Here is a 22,362-nt window from a genome sequence, read left to right as displayed (position 1 = left end):
GTTCCAGAAAAAGCATGTTTCACAACAGACGTTTTGGTTGACATTGCCGTGTTATTTAGGAGTTTTTATTGGAAGACCTCATAAATATCACTTTAAAAGTTGTACTTTTGTTATACAACTGTTGAAGAACTCTTTTAGATGAAATAATATCAGTGAAAATATTAGGTATGTTTATTTTTTGGTGATTAATTAGCTATTTTATCCTTAGTGCGCTAAAGAGGTTAGAAATAGAATTTGATACCATTTCATAATTATTACATAATTTTTGTTCTAGTCTTCTAATGTTTAAATTTTTTTTTCTGGTGTTCGATATGTAACATCTCTGCTATGTGTACTTATCTCTATATTTAAACCGTAATTACATGCCTTTTAAAATTGTTTAAGAAAGTTACATGTACAATAAAACATGTAGCATTTATATACATTTTACAAGACCAGCTTACCTACATATTTATCAAAGATTTAATAAATATTGTTGATTGTAGATTAATCAGAAACGTGCTCAGTGAGATGGCGTATGTAACAGGTTTATCCGTAAATGTATATAAATAACTTAAGAAATCAAGACTCCTGTTGGGGTTCGTTAAACAGGCCTTAATTGACACCAGTTATAAGGTAGAAATAGATTTGACCCATTCTATGTACAAGTTGAATTAGCCAAGTTCTATACGATGACTCAATATGTGCATTCAAGAAGAGATGTAATATAACTGTCAAAAATGTCTGTGAACTTTTATTAAGGTCATTTCTCTTCACACTATTGACAAAGATTGAACTAAAACCCAAAGAACTTTTGGAGGGAAATCCACCAACCAATAGACAAACAAGAAACAAACTAAAACACCAATGAAATTATAATCACTGCCCGAAAGGCAACTCTGGACCTTTCTACAAATTAAGTTGTCATGAATGAATGCACACTAATATATTTTAAGATCAATTGAATAATTATAGAATTCAGTATATATATATGTATTCAAAATTGAAAAAATCATAAAAATATCAAAATGAAATGATGTTTGTGTAATATATGCATGTTATTAAATTTTTCATATGAGAATGATTATGCCAAAGGTTGCACGCTCAGTCAACGTAATGACCTCATTTTACTCTTAAAAATACTACAAGTGTGAAAGAAGACATATTTTATATCTTTTAAACATAATTATCACAAAGTTTTTGAATTCAAAATGCTTTGCTTTTTACGAAATCAGAAAACTTCTCAAAGGACAAGAATTCGGCTCAAGACTCAAAATGGCAAATAGAATAAACCACCATCTTGAACATGTTGAACCACATTTTTCAAGTATATATAGAATACAGTTTGTAATCTCTAAAATATGGTAGTAATTATTTTCACATAACATAGATTTCATGGTATAATATACACTGATAAGAATATTTCCAACACATTTACAACAACACAACTTAGATTTGAGCCAAACGAGCTTTGCGGGCAGCTGGCCATAAATGATAATACATCATCGAAATCATGCGTACATAAAATGTAACATATAAATATAATTTCCCATGAATGACGTCAAAAACCGCCCAGGGAAAACCATAGAATATTTGAAAAAACTATGGAAACCTGTGTCCGAACGTGTAAATAACGTCTAGGGGAAAATATCGGACTTATTCATACTTTATTATAAATATTATTATTAATTACAGAATGATATATAATTCAATGACTATAATAGAGACATCAAAAAAACTTTAAAAAATAATCTAAGCTTCGTGCGCTGAGTGAAACTGGCTAGAATGACCTTTACTATTAACACTGACTCTTTTATACTTGCCTTCCTTATAATGGACCCGCCCTGTATTCCTACGCAAATCTATTCAAACACATTATTATCATACAACGTTTTCCTGCTATTCTACGAAACGTGGGAAAACTTTATTATCTATAGGAAGAGCTAGCGAGAGGTTTTGCCCTCTATTAATTTATATAATTTTGAATGTGAAATTTTGATATCAATAAAACAATTGGTACATGTAAAGTCATGTATTGAGTATTGTCCTGTTACTTTATTACCATTCACTGGAATAAAAATATAATTACATATGTCACAATGTGCCTGGAGGGACTCGACTTTTAATTGAAATCTGCATTGAACTTAAGCAGATTGAAGGTCAAAAAATTGCACCAAAGTATAAAAGAATAAAGCTACATAAAAATAAACAAAAGAAAACCTATTATGGTAATGGGAGTTTTTTTAAAAAATATTTTATTGAAGTTATATCCTATTGTTCAACAGATATCTTTTGTCTTTGTCAGGGCTTTCGTTTTTCATTAAATAGTTCACAAAATAATTGATTAGTTTTGTAGAATCCTTACAGACAATCCATTCATCATGGGTGGCTCGCAGTCAGCAGAGAAAACTCAGAGTGCAACATCTGCCAACACTTTGCAGACACAGAGCAGTGCTCAGAATTATCCCAGTGAATGTCCAATGCATAAATCAGAAGCCGCTCCACAGAGCTTCCCCAGTGAATGCCCCATGCATCAGAAGACCACACCATCACCACCCAGCGGCTGCCCAATGCATGAGGGTGGTGCAAAAGAGGAAGAAATAGACCCCAGGAATATGGTACGGTATAGTTGTTCCTGTTTTTCTCTTTATTAGATTTTTAGTGTTATATTTTCTCACAGATGTATTAAGGTTCTAAGTTTAAATACTACATGTAATTGTGTAATAATTTTGAGTTTTACTACATGTATTACATGTATTTTTATTTATTCATAGCATATCAGGGCTTTTAACGTGGGAAGGCATGATGCAATTTTTTTCACAATTTTAAATAATAAGATTTATCTGCTTCAAATTTCATAATTTTTAAAACAAACCATTGAAAATACCGGTACATGTAATTCTAAAACAGTCTCTCATGTAATGATGCAATGATGAGTAATTCACCTCCTCACTGAAAAAATATTGAAAGTTATTTCATAACAATCCTAGTTGCATCATAATTTGATTTTTTTTTATATATTAACCGATTCATAACACTACATTACAGATGCCCCCGCCCAACCAGAGACCCTCGCCGGACCAGCCTTTCCCTCTCTCCACAGACCGGGTTGTGTCCAACATCCCCAAAGCGGACAGTGATGAAAACTGGGTGTACCCATCCCCCCAAATGTTCTGGAATGCCATGCTGAGAAAAGGTTTGCATAAATATAAATGACAGCATTTTCCAGTGTATATGTATCATTATCATAAACATCAGATGGAATAATGAAGTAACTTATTTAATATTTTAGAAATATCTCATCCTTTAAAGTTCTTGCACACTACAGCTATCATTTTCTACCTTTGTTCAGTGTAAATGTATCATTATCAGAAGAATAAAATAGAACGTACAGTGTCAGGGGTAACTTATTCAATACTTGAGCCATATCACATCCTTTTTAAGTTCCTGCACACTGCAGGTATCAAAAAAATTTCAGTAGTGTACTGTGAGATTATATTTCCAAAATATTTACTGGTATCTAATTTGCCAAAAGTTTGTTAAATTTCAACACTGTACATGATTTTTATCCTATAAATTTTCAACCTTACAAATTTAGATTTGAATGAGCCAAACAATGTAAGATATTTGTTACCTTGTTTAAAATTGACGGAGATCTTGACATTATCATATCCCATACCTTAGTTATATGCTAATACTGACAGAAATGTATAAGGCATTGAAAGCTCAAAACCATATTGGCTCAGATATATCTCATTTACAGAGATATATCTAGCACATGACACTATGGTAATATATATGGATCCTATAATGTTGGCCTTCAGACAATGAGGAACCTGACAATTCTTCTTGTTAATTTGGACAGGGTGGCGCTGGAAGGAAGGAGACATCAACAAACAAGACATGGACAACATCATTAGCATCCACAACGCAAACAATGAACAGGCCTGGAAGGAGGTCCTCAAGTGGGAGGCACTGCATGCCAGGTAAATAGAGTGCAAACAGGTAAATAGACATCAGACAGGTAAATAGATTAGAAAACAGGTAAAAAGACAATCCTCAGGTAAATAGAAAACAGACTCAGTCTGATGAATAGAATGCAAACATGTAAATAGACAACAGACAGGTAAATAGATTAGAAAACAGGTAAGTAGACAACAAATAGGTAAATAGAGTTACAAACAGGTAAATAAAGTAACAAACAGGTAAATAGACAACAGACAGGTAAATAGATAACAGACAGGTAAATAGATAACAGACAGGTAAATAGACAACAGACAGGTAAATAGACAACAGACAGGTAAATAGACAACAGACAGGTAAATAGATAACAGACAGGTAAATAGATAACAGACAGGTAAATAGATAACAGACAGGTAAATAGATAACAGACAGGTAAATAGACAACAGACAGGTAAATAGATAACAGACAGGTAAATAGATTAGAAAACAGGTAAGTAGACAACAAATAGGTAAATAGAGTTACAAACAGGTAAATAAAGTAACAAACAGGTAAATAGACAACAGACAGGTAAATAGATAACAGACAGGTAAATAGATAACAGACAGGTAAATAGACAACAGACAGGTAAATAGACAACAGACAGGTAAATAGATAACAGACAGGTAAATAGATAACAGACAGGTAAATAGATAACAGACAGGTAAATAGATAACAGACAGGTAAATAGACAACAGACAGGTAAATAGATAACAGACAGGTAAATAGATTAGAAAACAGGTAAGTAGACAACAAATAGGTAAATAGAGTTACAAACAGGTAAATAAAGTAACAAACAGGTAAATAGACAACAGACAGGTAAATAGATAACAGACAGGTAAATAGATAACAGACAGGTAAAAAGCAAAGGGGGCCTCACCTGTTTACGATGACTTAAAAGGTACAAAATTAAATTTGTACTCTTTAAATTAAATATATTCGACTAAACGATTTCTGATTTTGAAAATGGTTATTGATTACTATCACCCCAACCAAGTAACTGGTTAACTGGTTAGTGCCATCATGGAAAATATTTAAATGCCAATTATGTCCAATGTACAAATTACACAACATATGTATCAGATATTGAAGTTGCATTCTGTGCTGAAAACATTTACATGTATAAATGCCAATCAGCAATGCTCATGTAGAGAACTCAGCTTGGGATCAGGATGAAACAACTGTATGTGAAGCATCAAAAGAATATTGACATCATGTGGAGATTTTGAAGCCAAGTTAACTTACTATTTTGTTTGCCTCATACACTGTTTTACATTATGTATGCTTGTATCAAAATGCATAATGACTCAAAGTAGAAATGAATGTTTTGAATATAAAAATAATAGAAAAAGCTTTGATAAGCATGGTTGCTGTTTTATTGTAGAGAGTGTAGTGAGCCACGACTGAAGAGATTCGGTGGAAAGGCCAAGGAATTCTCCCCACGGGCCAAGATCAGGAACTGGTTGGGGTAAGTGATTTTATCAGGTAGTTGCAAAGTTTCGTCTTTAAGGATTAGGATTTGACTGTAAACGTTTTTAAGAGGGCTCGATGGTCGTGGACATTTTTAGACTGTTTTGATCTCCTTTAGAAGAAGACCTCTATATATACAGTAAGTATAGGAAAGTACCCGAATTTAAAATTTATGGATTTTTTCTTTTCTAAATAATAGTTATTGGTATACATATCATATCTGAAAGTTTTTGGTGGATCTGATTGTAAATTTATTGTTGACCGTCAAGAGGTAGTGACTGCTCAAAGCATTTTTGGTAAATATTAGTGTCAAAAGAATGAGAAACTAATACCGGTAATGAACTTATATTATAAAGGCATATAACGTCAAACTGTATCTATTAAAAATTCTGAGATATTCAAGGGTGAAAAAGTATAAAGAAACTTTGAAAGGGAATTGCAACTTGCTTCATCACATGCATGGTATTTGAGATATGGATGTTCAAAATACCTAGGTTTGACTGTAATGTATTCTTCTCATTTTCTTGTTTTATAACTTGACAGATACTCCTTGCCATTTGATCGCCATGACTGGGTTGTTGACCGTTGTGGGAAAGAAGTGCGCTACATCATTGATTATTACGACATAGGAGAAGTGGATAAGAGAACTTACGAGTTCACGGCACTGGACGTCAGACCAGCCTTCGACTCATTCTCTGCTGTGATGGATCGCTCCAAAGTGGCAATGATGAGGTGGAAAATGGAGCTCATGGACAACAAAATGACATCCGGACCTAGCGAGGACTCAAAAACGTGACATGAATGAGAGAGAATTGTTACAGCTCATAGAGTGGTCTGATTCAAGAGGTTCCCCGTGTACAGCTAATGCGATATAAACATAGTTTATATACACTGACTGACTTTGTTGAGTGCATGCGTAGGGTATGGAGGATGCTGAATGCTAGATGCAAGAATTGTTTCATGTTTTAAATACTGTATAAAGTTCTCATTTCATTTGTTTTTCATGCATGTGTATAGTATACAAGTTAAATTTTTTGTGATTTCCTTGTACAAGGCTTGAAGATTGAATACAGATTTAAGTTAACAATTTGTGTTGTGATACATGAAGATAACACATCATTCTGTTGCAATCTTTATTACAAAAATTTAAAAAAATATGTATGTGTCATGTATTTAAATGCATATAAAATCAATACAAAGCAACAATGATTTATAAAAATATATGTACATGATGTTTACATATACAAAGTTCTTCATTTTGGAAAGACTTCATTCTGATTACACTCACATGTTTAATCAGTAGCAAGTAAATCAATACTGGTAAAAACTATATAAAAGACACAAGATGCGTAGAAAAGTATTGTAAATTGTTTAAAGTGCAGTAGATGGAAGAAGGTTGTAAGTACCAGTTTTAGTGACATGAATTATGGGCAAGCATCGTATACACAGTAAAAGTATATTATACACACATTATGAGGAAGATGGATAGAATAAAATGACAGAACAACCTGGTAATGTGAAGCTGTAAACAATGACCTGCTTGAGGTATAGAGAATTCCCTATAACTCGTCACGGACAGTCTTTGACATGGTGAACTTAATATTGTTATCATCTGTTCCAGGTCTTGATTTTGGCTTTTCAACCTCAAATCTTTTACTCTCGATATTGACAATGTCCAACATCTCGGCCACTTCCTGTAGGTTGGATTGGTTATCCCCTGGAAGAGTGTGTCTGTACGAATTATTGACACCGAACAAGTATCGCAGGATGTTAGGGTAGTTTAGGTCTCCCATCTTCTTGGTTTCAAACACAACGGCACTGAAGCCCATGTCTTGTGTCTCCTTAGTTTTTTTCTCCTTGACCTCAGGTAGAAGTACAAACAAGAGGGGTGTATCAAAGAAGCTGTCCTCCATCCCCAGGAATTTGTAGTCATCCAGGGTGGGTCTCACTATCCGAGCAGCATTGAAGTACCGCTTGAATCTGTGAGAGATGGCCTTATATAACACTGGAGTGTCTGTCTCATCTGGAATATTTACATTTGCAATTTCTACAGCTTGTTTAGGTAGTAAGCATTGGATGAAATTGTTTGTATTTGTTTTACTGAAGTTAACAATGATTAGTAAGATACTGGAGAAATGGACAGAGAAAATTGGTTTTATCAATTGACTTTGATACATTAAAATGCTTTTTTGCTATAAACCTTTTAGTGTTAATATTTTTCACAGATATATAAGCTTATTAAATTTTAAAAAGCTTGTAAGTACAGAATGCATCAGTAAGTGAATTTGATGGGACATGATTAAAGGTTGCAAATACCTGTCAGAAGGATCAGAGGAAAGCGGGACGGCTTAGACATGAAGCAGTCCACCAGGAATTCCTGCAGGTTCTTCCCTTTGATCTTGAGGGAACTGTCTGAGATAGAATCCACAGCCAGTAAGCGAGCCTCATTGGGATTTTTTGCATTTACCCAGGACTTTTTCTTCAATGATAGGGGTCCATGTGGATACACTCTTGCCTCAGGATCATGATTAACCTTGTATTTCTGAGTAAAATTAGAAATATTGAGACTTGAATTTCCAGGAAAATGTCATTTATAATAAGAATGTCTCATACTTTCAGTTACTGAGTCAGTTAGGTTTTATCATGTATATATATGAACACTAAAGAAAATCAAACCATGTTTTCCAACAGATCCGCCTCGGATCGCGTGTCCACCATCCCCACCCACACAACGCCCCTTAGATTGACGGCCATTGATTTCCAGCTCTTCTTCATCTGCCCGCTATGAAAGATGACAATCCACGCATCACTTGATTTTAACACGCTTTCTGTGAAGTTTTCCCCTGTTAACGGGAAAATATCCAAGAATCTCTCTTCCGGCTCAAATGCATACGTCTGCTCATCATCTCCGCTGTCTTGACAGGCAGAAAAGGGAAGCTGGTGACAGAGGAGAGCAAGAATCACAGCTACAGACACTGACATTTTCAAAAAGTGTCGTAACATGACGTGCCTCAGCGTGGTTGGTTACACGAGACCGGATGTAAAATTTCAAAACAAACTTTAAAAGTAACCTGTTCGATTAATGTTCGATTCTCTACAATGTCATTGAGCAAGATCTAATTTTTTATTCCACAGATACTGTAAAACGTGTTTACTTTTTTATGATTACCGGTACCCCATTATAATTACCCCTTATTCCAATATCATGATATTATAGAAACATTCTAGTCAGGTCATGCGCGGATCAAACATTTTGGGTGGAGTGGGAGAGTGCGGGACGGTTCGCCCCTAAAGACCTTTCGCGCTGAGACGTTTCGCCCCGAGATGTTTCGCGCCTATTAATTATGTGGTAACAGTAAATTGATATCAGCATGGACAGCCTCCAAATAATGAGTTATAACACCTTAGGGTAATCAGAAATTTGATGAGACACATAATTATGATTGCTTGATTTAGATGTTTTGCGGCTTTTAATTATGTGGTAACAGTAAATTGATATTAACCTACCATTGAGAGCCTCCAAATAAGTTTTAACACCTTTGGCTTATCAAATTATTCTAATATATGATTATAAATATATATATATATATATATATATATATATATATATATATATATATATATATATATATATATATATATATATATATATATATATTTATTTATATATATATATTTATTTATATATATATATTTATTTATATATATATATATATATATTAACATCAGATTATATAAATAGTTATAAATTTTTATATGATGAACTACGATATATTTCATATTAATATTTACTCATTATATTTACTCAAATTATAATATTTTGTATAAATGAAATAATATTTCCTTCACAATGATTTAGAGATAACACCTGGATAAAATAACAAAACTAGGCAAAATAAATATTCTTTTTTATTTTCATTGTTTTCAACTGCAAACATGAATACATAACACATACATAAACAATATCGTATACAAACATGAATAAGTAAGTTAGCTCAACACAAACACAATGTTTCACAGAATCACAGTACATCACATCGCACCTCAAACGTCAAACACAACAGCGTAGATAGATCCGCAGACCTTCAGGAAATGGGACGCGGTGATGATGTCCTCCATGTCCTCTCCAGGTCACATGCGGCGATCGTTGTCTTCACCAACTCTGCTTCCCTCAGCAGCAGGGGGATCAGGTGATATAAAGGAAGAGAGAGTCACTTAAATGAGATTGAAGATGAATTCCATTTTTTAATAATTTGTCCATCACCTCGTAGTTTAAGAGAAAAGTATATTAAAAAATACTACTCCCGAAAACCAAGTGTCTATAAGTTATACATTTACTATCTTTTTCGAATACAAATAACAATAATTTTTTAATAAAAATATTCATTCACTAACACTGAAATATTTACAAGAATTGTTACTCCCAATATTTTAAGCTTTGTTTTAAAGATTGGAAATAAAGGAGACTTTAAAACATTTTCATTTAGATTATTTCAAAGTAAAAAACTTGAAGGGGAAATTACAAGTTATAATAAGTTATAATATCTTGAATCATGATTGATTTACGTGTACATTGCAAACAAACATTACACACAAATATTAGCTAATGTACATGGGAAATGATAAAAAAAAATATCAATAAATGCATTGAATTTATCACAATATTAATTTAAAGCAATATGAGCTGCAATTTTCACGGTGAAAATTTTTCCCCCGAAAATGTTATTTTCTAATAAAATGACAAAAATATCTTCGTTTTTAAATTTCTGTTAGCCATACTTTTGTGGAAATGCCGAGCAAAATTGAATTATTGTCGCCCTGCACAAAAATTTATATGCTGTATATTCCTTAGAAGAGAAATCATTCTACTGACAAAAATTAATGATTTATTCAAATCTTATTTATCATAAAAGTTTAAGTTAAACACAGACTTATCAAACTAGCAGGTTTTTGCAGCAAAATTAAATTATAAAAAAAATACAGCTCATATTGCTTTAACAATAACTTATAACAAACTTATATTACTTACCAGATATTCTCAGATGAATCTTTCAACTTCAACACTGAATTGATGATGATGAAAATGGAGAAGGGATCTTCGCATATGTAGCCGCTAGTTCTCATAATTAACACCCGTCTCATAATTAATTTCTCCTCTTTAGCTTGACATGGAGAGCCTCCAAATTAGTTATGATATCTTAATTAGAAAACCGATTCAGACACTTAATAATGATTGCTAAACAAACATAATTATATTTGAACGTGGATATTCGCTTTTTACATTATTAAAATTATCAGTGAATGTACCACATTAACATGATCATTTGTAGATATGTTTTCAATAAAGTCAATTTTAATTACATGCATATATATATATATATTTGCCTGAAAACATCGCAATATATATAATAAATAATATAGGTGCGAAACGTCTCAGTGCGAAAGGTCTTTAGGAGCGAAACGTCTCAGCGCGAAACGTCAATAGGGGCGAAACGTCCCGTTCCCGAGTGGGACGGGGGGGGGGGGGGGAGCTGAAAAATTCAAATTCAGATTATAATTATCACTCGCCCATCCCATCCCCTGGAGAAACAAAAGAATTGATACCTCATATTTTAAGGATTATTAACAGTTAAGGTTAGCTAATGAATTCATTTCAAAGACATCAGAGACAACAGCAAATTGCATTTATTTCGGTTCTTTATCGATGGCTTTTAATTAGGATTGCATTTGTATGTACAAGTTAAACTATTTTTCACGGTTTCAACATATAATATTCGAATTCCTCAGTAACATAATGAACTTCAGTTTTTATGTCAGTAAGTATAGTTTATTAACTTCTGAAAATAATATTAGTAGTCGACAATGACATTTAATACATGCTTAAAAAAGATTTTTTTTCGGGGGTGGGGAGGGGGTCAAAGGTATATTTTAAGGTTCCGACCTCTACATCGCGACCGATCGATCCACGCATGTATAGAACTAACGCGAATCACGATATGGCCACCGATATAGGAATCTGGACTACTGGTGACTATAAAATGATAGTAACAAAACAGTTACATGCAAATTATTAAATATCCCCTGTACTTCAGATCTAAAATAAAATCCCAAAATGCAACTCTATCAAAACAAGCATGAGCTCGGGGAGGGACAGGTTTTTATACACATTTGTTTCGATCTCAACACGTACCATCATACAATGGTACAAAAAGATTACAATTACACAATATGTAATTAGAACCTACTAATGAATATTCTTTGATCAAACAATATCCGCTTAAACATGTATATCCGCTAATCGAGTTTCTGATTCGTTGAGATGAAACAAATATTTTCTTTAAATTGCATGAGAATAAAAACCGCTCAAAAACCACCAAAAAGAGCAGTCTTTCAATAGGCCTATATAAAATATTTGAACGAAAAATCAAGAGAAGAAGGTAATTTATTAGAAACAATAAGGAAATCTAATCCTAAAGTATTTTTTTTCGAAATTTAGTAGGAGAAAAGTTAACAAAGTAAATGTTTCACTTGTGGATTTACACAGTCATTTCAAATCCCTTGCTTGTATTAATCATACAGCCGTGGGAAATGACATGGTCGAAGTTGAAAAAGAGGTAATTTTTGAAGTGACATATCTTTAAATGAAATTGAAGATGCTTTAAAGACTTTAAAACCAAGTAAAAGTCATGGACTGGATGGTATAATCAATGAATATTTCATTGCATTCAAGGATATTTTGGTACCTTTTGTACGCACAATTTTTAATGCTATGTTTACAACAGGTCATTTTCCACTTATACTATGTGAGTCTCTTATTGTACCAATATATAAAAAGGGTGGGACAACTGATCCTGCCAATTATAGAGGAATTAGTTTAATTAGTTGTATGACAAAACTTTTTACTTCAATTTTTAATAAGAGATTTATGTCATGGGCCGAGAGAAATGATGTTATCACAGACGCACAGTTCGGGTTTAGACATTTCATAGTACTGTTGGTGCCATTTTTGCATTACAAACAATCGTGAACAAATATCTCTCGAAAAAATGTAGATTGAATTGCGGCTTCGTAGATTTCAAGCATGCCTTTGAAACAGTGGATAGGGTTAAAATGTGGAATAAAATGTCAATGTATGGAATCAGAGGTAAACCTCTGAAGATTTTACGTTCACTTTATAATAATATTAAGTCTTGTGTTTTATTAGATGGTAAGTTATCATATTTTTTGTGAATAATCTTGGTGTTTTACAAGGGGAAAGAATTTCCCCTCTCCTTTATTCCCTCTATGTCAATGATTGCGAAATGGAATTGTTAAGCAATGGAAATACTCCAATTGAATTATAAGAGCTATCCTTATTTTTACTGATGTACGCAGACGACATGGTTATTTTTTTTTTCTCAGTCTGCTGCTGACTTACAGTCAATGTTGAATACTTTAGAAAATTATACAGAGAAATGGTCGTTAACGGTTAATGTAAACAAAACAAAAATAATGGTTTTCAGAAATGGGGGAATTTTTACGAACGGAAGAAGTGTGAACAAATTGAAGTAGTGAACAGTTTTTGTTATCTCGGACTTTTGTTGAATTACAATTGCAAATTGCATGTTACGCAAAAACAATTGTCATTACAATGTATGGAGGCGCTTTTTGCACTGACAAGGAAATGTTGTAATATGAGTCCTAATTTTACTACGCTTTTGTCCCTTTTTGACACTTATGTAGGAAGCATTGCTTACTATGGTTGTGAAGTCTGGGGCTTTTATTCTGCCCCAGATATTGAAAAAATTCACCTTAATTATTGTAAAAACATACTTAATGTTAAAAGGGGCATATCTAATGCAGTTATTTATTGTGAATTGGGCAGAATGCCTCTGCAATGTATCAAAAAATACGTATTTTAAGATTCTGGATGAAACTTTTATCATAAAAAAACTGCATTTTGAATTCATGTTATGTTAATATGTATAATGAAACTTTAGGTAAAAACAAATGTAAAAACTTGGCTGCAGAGATCAAGATATGTTAACAAGTATTGGGTTAATGAACTTATGGGAAAACCAATTCTTTGAAAAGCCAGAAATTATTTTAACAATCGCCAAGCAACGTATTTTTGATAATTTTAAACAGTCTCTACTAGCTGTCATAAATGCGTCTTCCAAATGTACAATCTATAAATATTTAGTTGATCATTGTACCTTGCAGTCATATCTAACAAAAAGAATTTCTCTACAATATAAGAAATGTATATGTAAATTAAGATTATCATCTCATTGTCTTACCATCGAAACTGGCAGATACAACAATGTTCCATTACAAAGACGTTATTTCCTCTATGTACTTTAGATATAGAAGATGAATGTCCCTATTACTGTAACTTAAGAGAAAAATTCCTTAAGAAGTTTTATTATATTAAACCCTCTGTCTTTAAATTAATTCTATTATTGCCAACACAAAATGTAAAAGATTTGTGCAATTTAGGTAAATATATTAAGAATGCTTTTGTAATCAGAAAACTTCATGTATAAACTTGCCTTTTTCAAGTGACCAGTATATCTATTGTAACCTGTGTATAATTATTGTATAATGTCTATGAGCTGTACAACTGTTGACCAATAAACAATATAATATATTTATAGCCTATGACTATGTGAACAATTTAGAATTTTCATTTATTAAATCTTTGCAGTAAATATTGGCGTTTCTGGTGCAGTGGTTCTTCAGAAGAAGACTTTGAATGTTTCCACTGTTTTATTTTTGTTTCTATTTTGTGATTACCTCAGTCATTTGCCGATCCAGAAAAAAATCTAAGGGGGTCCGAGGAAAAATTTTGTTTGCCGGGTGGGGAAGGGGGGGGGGGTCTGAGGCTCATTTTCGATAATTTTTCTATGTGCAATAAATAAATTTAAAATTTTCACGTGGGTGGGGGGAGGGGGGGGGGGCTGGATGCCCTCACCTTCTAGATCTACGCATGATCCTCCCCACTGAAAAGAGTTTGGTAGTTTTTTAAAGCTATATAACATAATTATATTTAATAAATAAAACTATAGTTAGATAAGAAATCATTGTGCCATATACGTGGCTCATATATTGGGTTATTATAATGTTTTTTTTCTAGGTTTGTGCAGCGTATAGTGCGTCATTACATTCATACGAATGCATTTTTTCTTCTAATTTAATATTTATTCGCGTTTATTGCGTTCTTCTTAACACTGAACACATTCCTGTTTGTTCGTGTAGCCTATTATAATTTTTATGGCCAAAAGCTGCATGCACATGCTAAGACATTGCCAGGTTCTTTACTGCAATAAATAAATAAGAGATCAGAAAAAAATATGTAAGGTTGTAGGCCTACACGAATCAACAAGGATCGATATACTTCGTTTCCTTATCGGCGAAGGTGCACTCATTTCAATTTGACCCTTTTCGTCTATTTTTGACTGTACAGTTTTGTAATTAAGTTCATTCTAGTAAACTTTAAACAAATAGGATATAATTTACCGACAGAGAATGAAAAAGATATTAATTGACTTTTACTTTCACTTCTGAGTGAAATTGCCGCCATTTTGAAGATTGAATGAAAGAAAGAAACGTGAGTGGAACTTTGTCAACGTGAGTTCTTGATTTGTTATGGACGGGTAAGCTTTAATCAAGAATGAACACATCACCCTTCCTTACGTTTTCATTTTCTTATCTTCATTTATCACTTGATGTCATGTAATCGCTTCAACAGAGGTAAACAAATACACATGGCGAAATAGAAAGCTTTTACTTCCGTTTTGTGTTCAATGTTCGAGTCGCGTAATCCATTTCATCCTGTTGTTTATCAGTCAGGAAGTCGTAGATGGAGGAAATTATTAGTCTGTAGCGTGTGTCACTCTCGGTTATTAGTTGTGTAATATTGTAACGATGGTCTTCATTACATTTGTTTATATATCAGAATATCGCAACCTCACGCTCAAGTGGCAAAATGTATATATATACTTGATAAGGTTTAATGTTCTTGAAATCACGGTAGTTTTATGCCACAGTAGGAGTTTATTGATTTCATATCAATTAGATATAATATATACATACTTGATAGATTTAATGTTTTTGGAGACATAGTTTTATGCCACTGTTGGAGTTTAAAGGTTTCATTAAAACGGATGAATTAAATATTAAATTCTCCCTAGATCAGTCAATGCTTCGACTGCTTTGTTCATAAATTTATTATGATACTGGAAAATCTAGTGACGCTCCAGAGAAGCTACTATATTCAGACCATTTTCCGACAGAAATGTTCTATCCTTGCCTTACCTATCTCAATTTGTCTGAAGTATTTGCTGTTCTCAATTACAAATTGATTGGTTTGTGTAAATCTTTTAATATTTCATACACATACATATAAGTTATAATATAAGTGCACATTATATCTCCAGACCATGATGATAAAAGAATTTATTATTAACATTGGTCTAATCTAATCTAAAATGTTGAGCAATAATGGTAAAGATATATTTTATAAAATACGTCTTATACCTTGAAAGATTTTTTCACTTTCAGTGTTAATTGCAATTTTTTTGAAGCTGTTATGCTTGGATATTTATTCAGTCAGGCAGTATTAAACGTTTTTACCAGTGGGAAGTAATATCATATTAGGATGGTCAAATAAAGTTTATCTATAAAAATGTCTTTACATTTTCACTTCCATTTAATGAGTGTCAAACAAACTAAAAAGTCTCTGTTCAAAGATTGCAGCAGTTATGAACAAAATTGAGACAAAATGATGTATGAGATTATCTTATTTTCTAAAAACTTTCATTCCTTTAGTTTTAAAGAAGTATAAAAAGTTTATGTTTTTGTGCACGATTTGATCACAGTATCATTAGTGCACATTACATATACATGTATCATGTATTGTATGATATATAAAATGAGTTGATAAGTAAACCCCTTTTCTTAGAATCCCTAGTTTATATCACATGTAATAACATTTCTTCCTTGAGCCTTTCAACCTTGACAATTGCTGAGAGTACAATATTGAAATCCTACTGCATATCATGAGAAACTCAAACATAATGATAATTGTTTAAATGAAGCATGTTGATAAGAATGAAAAAATGAAATTTTGTCAATTTCCTCAGTGCTTCGTGTTTGAAATCATTGATTTGTTGTTCTTTTTCAGAGATTACCTAATGCCTGGAACAAAGGTAGGAGTTATACTTCCCTGTTGTCATCCTTTTATTTATTGCAGTAGAATTGATTACCAATGTACTCATATTTCACCCAAGAGTCTAACACCCAGTCACCTTTCCTTTGGAGGAATGATCTGCTATTTATATATATAAATATATATATCTATATACACTGGTATATGTTTTGTGGAGATGCAGAGTGCCTGTATCAATAGTATAGGGTGTTTATCACAACATGATCTCATTAGTTCTGTGATGGTAACAGGGTTGGTGAGAGTTTTCTGGCAGAGTGTCAGGAACTAGGTCACACTGACCCAGTATTGGACAACACATGGCCATCAGAGGATGCAGGGATTCTTGACCACTGAGTGAGAGAGAGTTATCAGAGATCCCTCCCAGAACCCTAGGGTGATAAAACAGTGGCTTGTTGGTGTTACCTCTGTTAGAAATAGTTAGTGTGCTGTCCACTGACAGAGAAATAAATCAAATAATTGCCTATTGTGTCAGGGTTCTGGGTGTAGACTAGACACAGCAAAGAGTTGTTACTGGGGAGTACACAGGGTCACTGTACAACAACTGTGATGTATTGAAACAGGAAACAGAGTGGCGGGAATATCAATGAGGGAGATGTTAGGGGCCTCATTAAAGATGACACATCATGCTAATGCAGCTTTTATATATTGCCTTCTGGTGAAACTTGGAAACTTTAAGATTCTGTTTGTCTGTCTGTCGGTCCAATATTTGTTTTCTTAATATATTTATTACCTGATTTAAAACTTTTAGAATAACTTCCTTGCAACACATAACCCATAGCAGACGACTTTCACCACTATATATCATTAAATGTTTTGGCGAATCAGTTGTAAATGTTGTGCATTGTTTGATATGATCATTTCTACACTCTATAATATTGACAAAAGAGCTTCATACTTCACTAGCTCAACATTGGCATCAATGGTTGACATTTTTTTTTAAACGCATTTTTGCTAGAAATAGAAGAGTTAAGAACTGTGTTTATCAGGGAAGGAAGTTGTGAGTTGTTCAAAACTTTGGAATATCATAAAGTTATACAGTGAAGAAATACTGGGAGGGGTTTTTTGTGTAGTAAAGTATAAAGTAGTACATGTACTGTGAATGGTAGTATGCTGTAAGGACAATAAGAGACCTGTTGCAAAAATGGATTTTTTGTTTGTTTGCTTGAATGCATAAATTTTTATACTTACATGTACTTAGAAAAGTTTTTTGGGATCATGGGTAGTTAATTGTAAAACTCTTTTGACACCTACCTGACAAAATGACCAGTGTTTGACATGTATAGGAGTTATTTCCCTTAATACACACTATTTTCATCGTACCCTATTACCAATACAAACTATTTAGTGATGTTACATTGTAAAGATATGTTCCTAGTGAAGCAGTAGTTGTCTATAAATTATTATGTATTAGGTTTCTCACTGACATAATAATTCTATATCATGCAATACAGGCACGTAGCATCGTTTTTGAAAGTGGGGGGGGGGGGCACACTCATCCAAAAAATCTTGACAAGCCAAAAAAAAAAAAAAAAAAATTTTTTACACTTTTCCAAAATCTTCAAAATCCTAGTGTGTGTGTGTGTGTGTGTGGGGGGGGGGGGGGGGGGGGGGGGCTGGCGTAGTATATAACTTCAATTTCACTCCTCATTTCCTTATTTTCAAATCAATTTTTTACATACTCCCAAAAAAGTGGGGGGGGGGGGGGGGAAGGCCAACTCCATGATAATTCATTTTTTTATATGTAAATTTTAAAAAATTTGTTGCTGTGAAAAAAAGTGGGGGGGGGGGCAGGCACCCCCTGATGCTACGTGCCTGTCAATAACAGTTGTAAGTTTTGTATATTTTTTCTATTTAATGGTAAAGACCTAGTAAGTTGTCAGAACTTGTGTCCAAACCATTTGTATATGTATCTTATATATACATGTATGTATACAATAAAATATGTTCATATCAAATCACTGACAGAATACAGAAATATATCAGGTTGACCAATCTCAATATCTCAATCAATGGAGAGGCAAACTGAATAAGTGTTTTGTTTTCCCGAGGGCTATCAATTGACAAATTTATTCAAAAAAAGTGATGATCTACCCAAATCCACATACAAGTTGCCTTACATCTTGTCGAATTTAACTCATTTAAAATCTTCAAATTATCAGTCTAGCCCTTTTAACACTCTTAAAATTTAAAAATCTTCGCTTCACACATGGTTACTTACAATGTTTTGTTGCTATTCAATTCTAAACCATTTCTCCCTTTCCTCTGCAGAGGTTTGAGCAAATCTTGATGCTCCCAGTTGGTTCTGCTCCAGATAAAACAATGTGACCTCAATATTTAAAGGGCGACTACTCTAATTTTAAAGAATTTCAAAGGGCAACTACTCCAAATATCTTAACAACATACGGAATATGGTTTCTTTGTTAAATATTATGAAATGTCGAGATGAATATGCGAAGCGACGGCCATATTGCCGAATATTAAATCTCACCAAACCGACATAGAGATATATATCAGGCAGTCATGTGCCATGTTTAAACGAATGAAAATGTGACATTTCAGTCTGAAGGAAAACAAAATAGTCTAAGGACTTCTCTGTAGATTTTAAGTGACAATATAGTCTCTTGGTATCTGTCCCCTATGATGTGTAAGTTAGTCAATCTGTATTTCATGTTTTTTTTCATTATTTCATCTAGCTCTGCTACTTGCCCCCATGATGGTTTAAAACAAGATTTCATGTCTTTTCTTTTAATTTATCCAGCTCCCCTGATGTTACAGTCACAGATCATATGTCTTTAATTTATCAAGTTAACTGACTCCATGATGTTATAGATGTAGACTTCAAGTCTTTTCTTTAATCATCAAGCTAGCTGATCTCAGAATGCTATAGGTCCATTCAGTTCAAATGCCATACACACTAATAAGTTTTTCTAAATTGAATTTGTGTTATTTTTAATTGATTAAGTTAAATGCCATTATTTGTGAGTGTATATGAGCGGGTACTATAGGTTGGGGGCTGGGAATCAAGAAGCGGTCGTATTTTAGTGACAGCTGGGTGATTAGCATGACCCTTTCTGCCATTGTTAATCATCAGCATCAGTCGGATCAAGGATTGATTTGTCGATGGCTTTTGTTACCTGTGTATTGTCCCCCGATAAACCATAGGTAAATATACCTCCTCCAGCTCTAATTGCAATATGAATAAGGAGGGAGTAATACAGGGGTTCAGCAAACAGAGAGCCAGAGACTGAAGCATTTACCAATATCCATTATTTCCCATGAAATATTTATACCCTATCACGATTCATCGAGAGGCTGTGCCAGGAGCCCCATCTATTATTTATCCCTGCAATATTCAACTCTTGATGAGCTGCGCCAATTAATTAAAAGGATTGAGAAGTTGTTAACGAGGTCTGACTTATATCAAATGGCTTGATTGCTGGCCAATGTCATTAAAAGCCCTTCAATGGATTGGGGCAATAATTATGATATAAAGATTTCTACTGTTCCCAAACACCTCCCTCTCTCTCTCTCTCTCTCTCTCTCTCTCTCTCTCTCTCTGACACTGTCTCTCTCTCTCTCTGGCACTCTCTCTCTCTCTCTCTGGCACTCTCTCTCTGGCATTCTCTCTCTCTCTCTCTCTCTCTCTCTCTCTCTCTCTCTCTCTCTCTCTCTCTCTCTCTCTCTCTCTCTCTCTCTCTGGCAGTGTAGAAACTCTCAAATTACAGGGAATTTGTGAGTGGTCTGAGAGCTTGTGTCCCTCCATGAACCATCTCCTGCCCTCTGATCGAGGATCACAGGATGTGGTGTAACAGAATGTGACATTTTCCTGGTAAATAAAACGTGATGAAGCTACGCTTGCTCCAGAAACAGCTCTAATTGATTATTGCAGTGTGAATCCTTCAGCAATGGAGGCAGCAAAGGATGACACCATATTCCTTCTGTTTGCAAATTCATAACTTTTTTTTTGTATAAAATTTAAATTGCAGATTAGGAAAGTTAAACAAGATGCTGGGATGGATTAGTCCTTCAGCATTTTGTTTTCTTAGTCAAGAAGTTATCTTGCATGGGAAAGAATTGAACTGGAGAGTATTATGACCATAGTCACCATAGATACATTTTACATTTAAATAATTTGTACATTTGTGACTTCATTGTTCAAGAGAATTATCAGTGCACACAAAGAAGATTTCATAAAGGAAAAAAGGCATGATTAAAATTGTTCTTTTTTTTTTTTTGATGAAATATAATGCAAAACCTTGAAGAAAATTTCAACCTGTAGAGCTACGATGAAAGACAAGAAACTTGTTAATATTACGAGTAGTTGTTTATAAAACAAGCTCCTGAATGACAAAAGAGACTAATTAATTACAGCAGGACCAGCTGTGGAGTGTAGAGTGGGGGGTTTGGAGGCCATTGTGTGACCACCTATTGTTGGTGATAGATCAATGACTGTCTTCGATCTGTGTGCATATCCACAGTACATCTGTTGTACTGGGTTGCTGTGTAACAGGTGGCTCCCCCTAACTGATAGGAGATGTCAACCCAGTCTGTGCTCTGTGTATTCTACAAACATTGTCCCATCTTGGTTTACCTCAGTCATGGGTTGTAATGAACAAAAACTCAAACTTCATATTATGTAGAATAAGACTCAAAATGTGCACCCTCCCAAGATAAATACTAGAAACTTTTTTTTAATTTGTCATTCATTGTAAATGCTGAGGTCAATGTTAAATGTTAGACTTTAAGGTGGTATGGGACACCTCCAGGTTGTGACACATTCTTTATATAAATTTAATAAACAATGAAATTAAGTATAATTTTTTGAATAGTTTCTCTCCAAAATTGCGATCTAACAGCCTGGCGCAGTGGGTTGGAAAATTCACTACAGATCTCTAAGTCACGAGTTCGAATCCAGCTAGGAATTTCAAAAGTTTTACCTTTCCCAAAAATTTTAAAACATTTTTTTGGTCAAATGTTGTTAAATTAAAAAATTCTAAACCAGTGAAAGTATTTTATTTAATTTAATACACATTAATATCGAAAGATGTCCCATAACACCTTAAGGGTATGATAAATACATATCACAAAGAGATCATAGATATTATACCAATTACAAAGAAAAAAATGTTGTTAAACATAATTAAAGTTGAGTATATTTATGTAAACACTATACACATATTCTCTATGCATGTAAAGAAAACATGAATTAGACTTATATATGACATATAAATGACATGAATTAGACTTATATATGACATATAAATGACATGAAATAGAGTTATATATGACATATAAATGACATGAATTAGACTTGTATATGACATATAAATGACATGAATTAGACTTATATATGACATATAAATGACATATGTTTACATGAATTAGACTTATATATGACCTATAAATGACATATGTTTACATGAATTAGACTTATATATGACCTATAAATGACATATGTTTAAATGCATTATGACTTTGTTCTGTTTCTGCTCTTCCTTCAAAGAGTTCTATAGTAAAACAGTGAAGAAGAAAAAGCGTGATAAAAGCTCCAAAGACTGAAAAAATCTGACAAAGGCTTCAGAGACTGCAAATGCCTGACAAAGGCTTCAGAGACTTAAAATGCCTGACAAAGGCTCCAGAAACTAGGCTTCAAAACCAGGTTCTGACTTAAGTTAGAACTTAGAATTGGTAAAACTTTTAAAAT

At 33.4% G+C, this 22,362-nt stretch overlaps 3 protein-coding genes across 5 annotated transcripts in view; 2 read left to right on the top strand and 1 right to left on the bottom strand.

The window, feature by feature from the left end:
- The first annotated feature begins 3 nt into the window (after nt 1-3).
- On the top strand, nt 4-6,444 carry LOC136270008 (holocytochrome c-type synthase-like). 2 transcript variants are annotated; one of them, XM_066066184.1, is made up of 6 exons: nt 4-165; nt 2,336-2,597; nt 3,028-3,175; nt 3,845-3,965; nt 5,364-5,447; nt 5,993-6,444. In XM_066066184.1, the coding sequence occupies exons 2-6, from the start codon at nt 2,361-2,363 to the stop codon at nt 6,243-6,245; spliced, it is 843 nt and encodes a 280-aa protein (XP_065922256.1). In that variant the 5' UTR covers nt 4-165; nt 2,336-2,360; the 3' UTR covers nt 6,246-6,444. The 2 variants fall into 2 exon arrangements, with proteins under 2 accessions (XP_065922256.1, XP_065922255.1); XM_066066183.1 differs by having other exon boundaries at nt 5-165; nt 2,328-2,597.
- Nucleotides 6,445-6,654: 210 nt separating this feature from the next.
- LOC136270007 (uncharacterized) lies at nt 6,655-8,490 on the bottom strand. Its single transcript, XM_066066181.1, has 3 exons — nt 8,126-8,490; nt 7,766-7,991; nt 6,655-7,472 (listed from the first exon to the last, which is right to left on the bottom strand). Exons 1-3 carry the CDS (start codon nt 8,450-8,452, stop codon nt 7,009-7,011), a joined length of 1,017 nt encoding a protein of 338 aa, XP_065922253.1. The 5' UTR covers nt 8,453-8,490; the 3' UTR covers nt 6,655-7,008.
- A 6,333-nt stretch (nt 8,491-14,823) lies between these two features.
- Nucleotides 14,824-22,362, top strand: part of LOC105334827 (polypyrimidine tract-binding protein 1) — a 36,442-nt gene continuing 28,903 nt past the window's right edge. The window contains exons 1-2 of one of the 2 annotated variants that reach the window (XM_066066178.1): nt 14,824-15,084; nt 16,614-16,638. In XM_066066178.1, coding sequence (XP_065922250.1) covers nt 15,077-15,084; nt 16,614-16,638 — 33 coding nt within the window. In that variant the 5' untranslated portion in view covers nt 14,824-15,076. The remainder of the gene's footprint in view (nt 15,085-16,613; nt 16,639-22,362) is intronic. The other variant, XM_066066177.1, reaches the window with a different exon arrangement.

This window comes from Magallana gigas, chromosome 7 (genome assembly GCF_963853765.1).
Source record: "Magallana gigas chromosome 7, xbMagGiga1.1, whole genome shotgun sequence".
NCBI lineage: Eukaryota > Metazoa > Mollusca > Bivalvia > Ostreida > Ostreidae > Magallana > Magallana gigas.
This window is presented reverse-complemented; position numbering and strand designations above follow the sequence as displayed.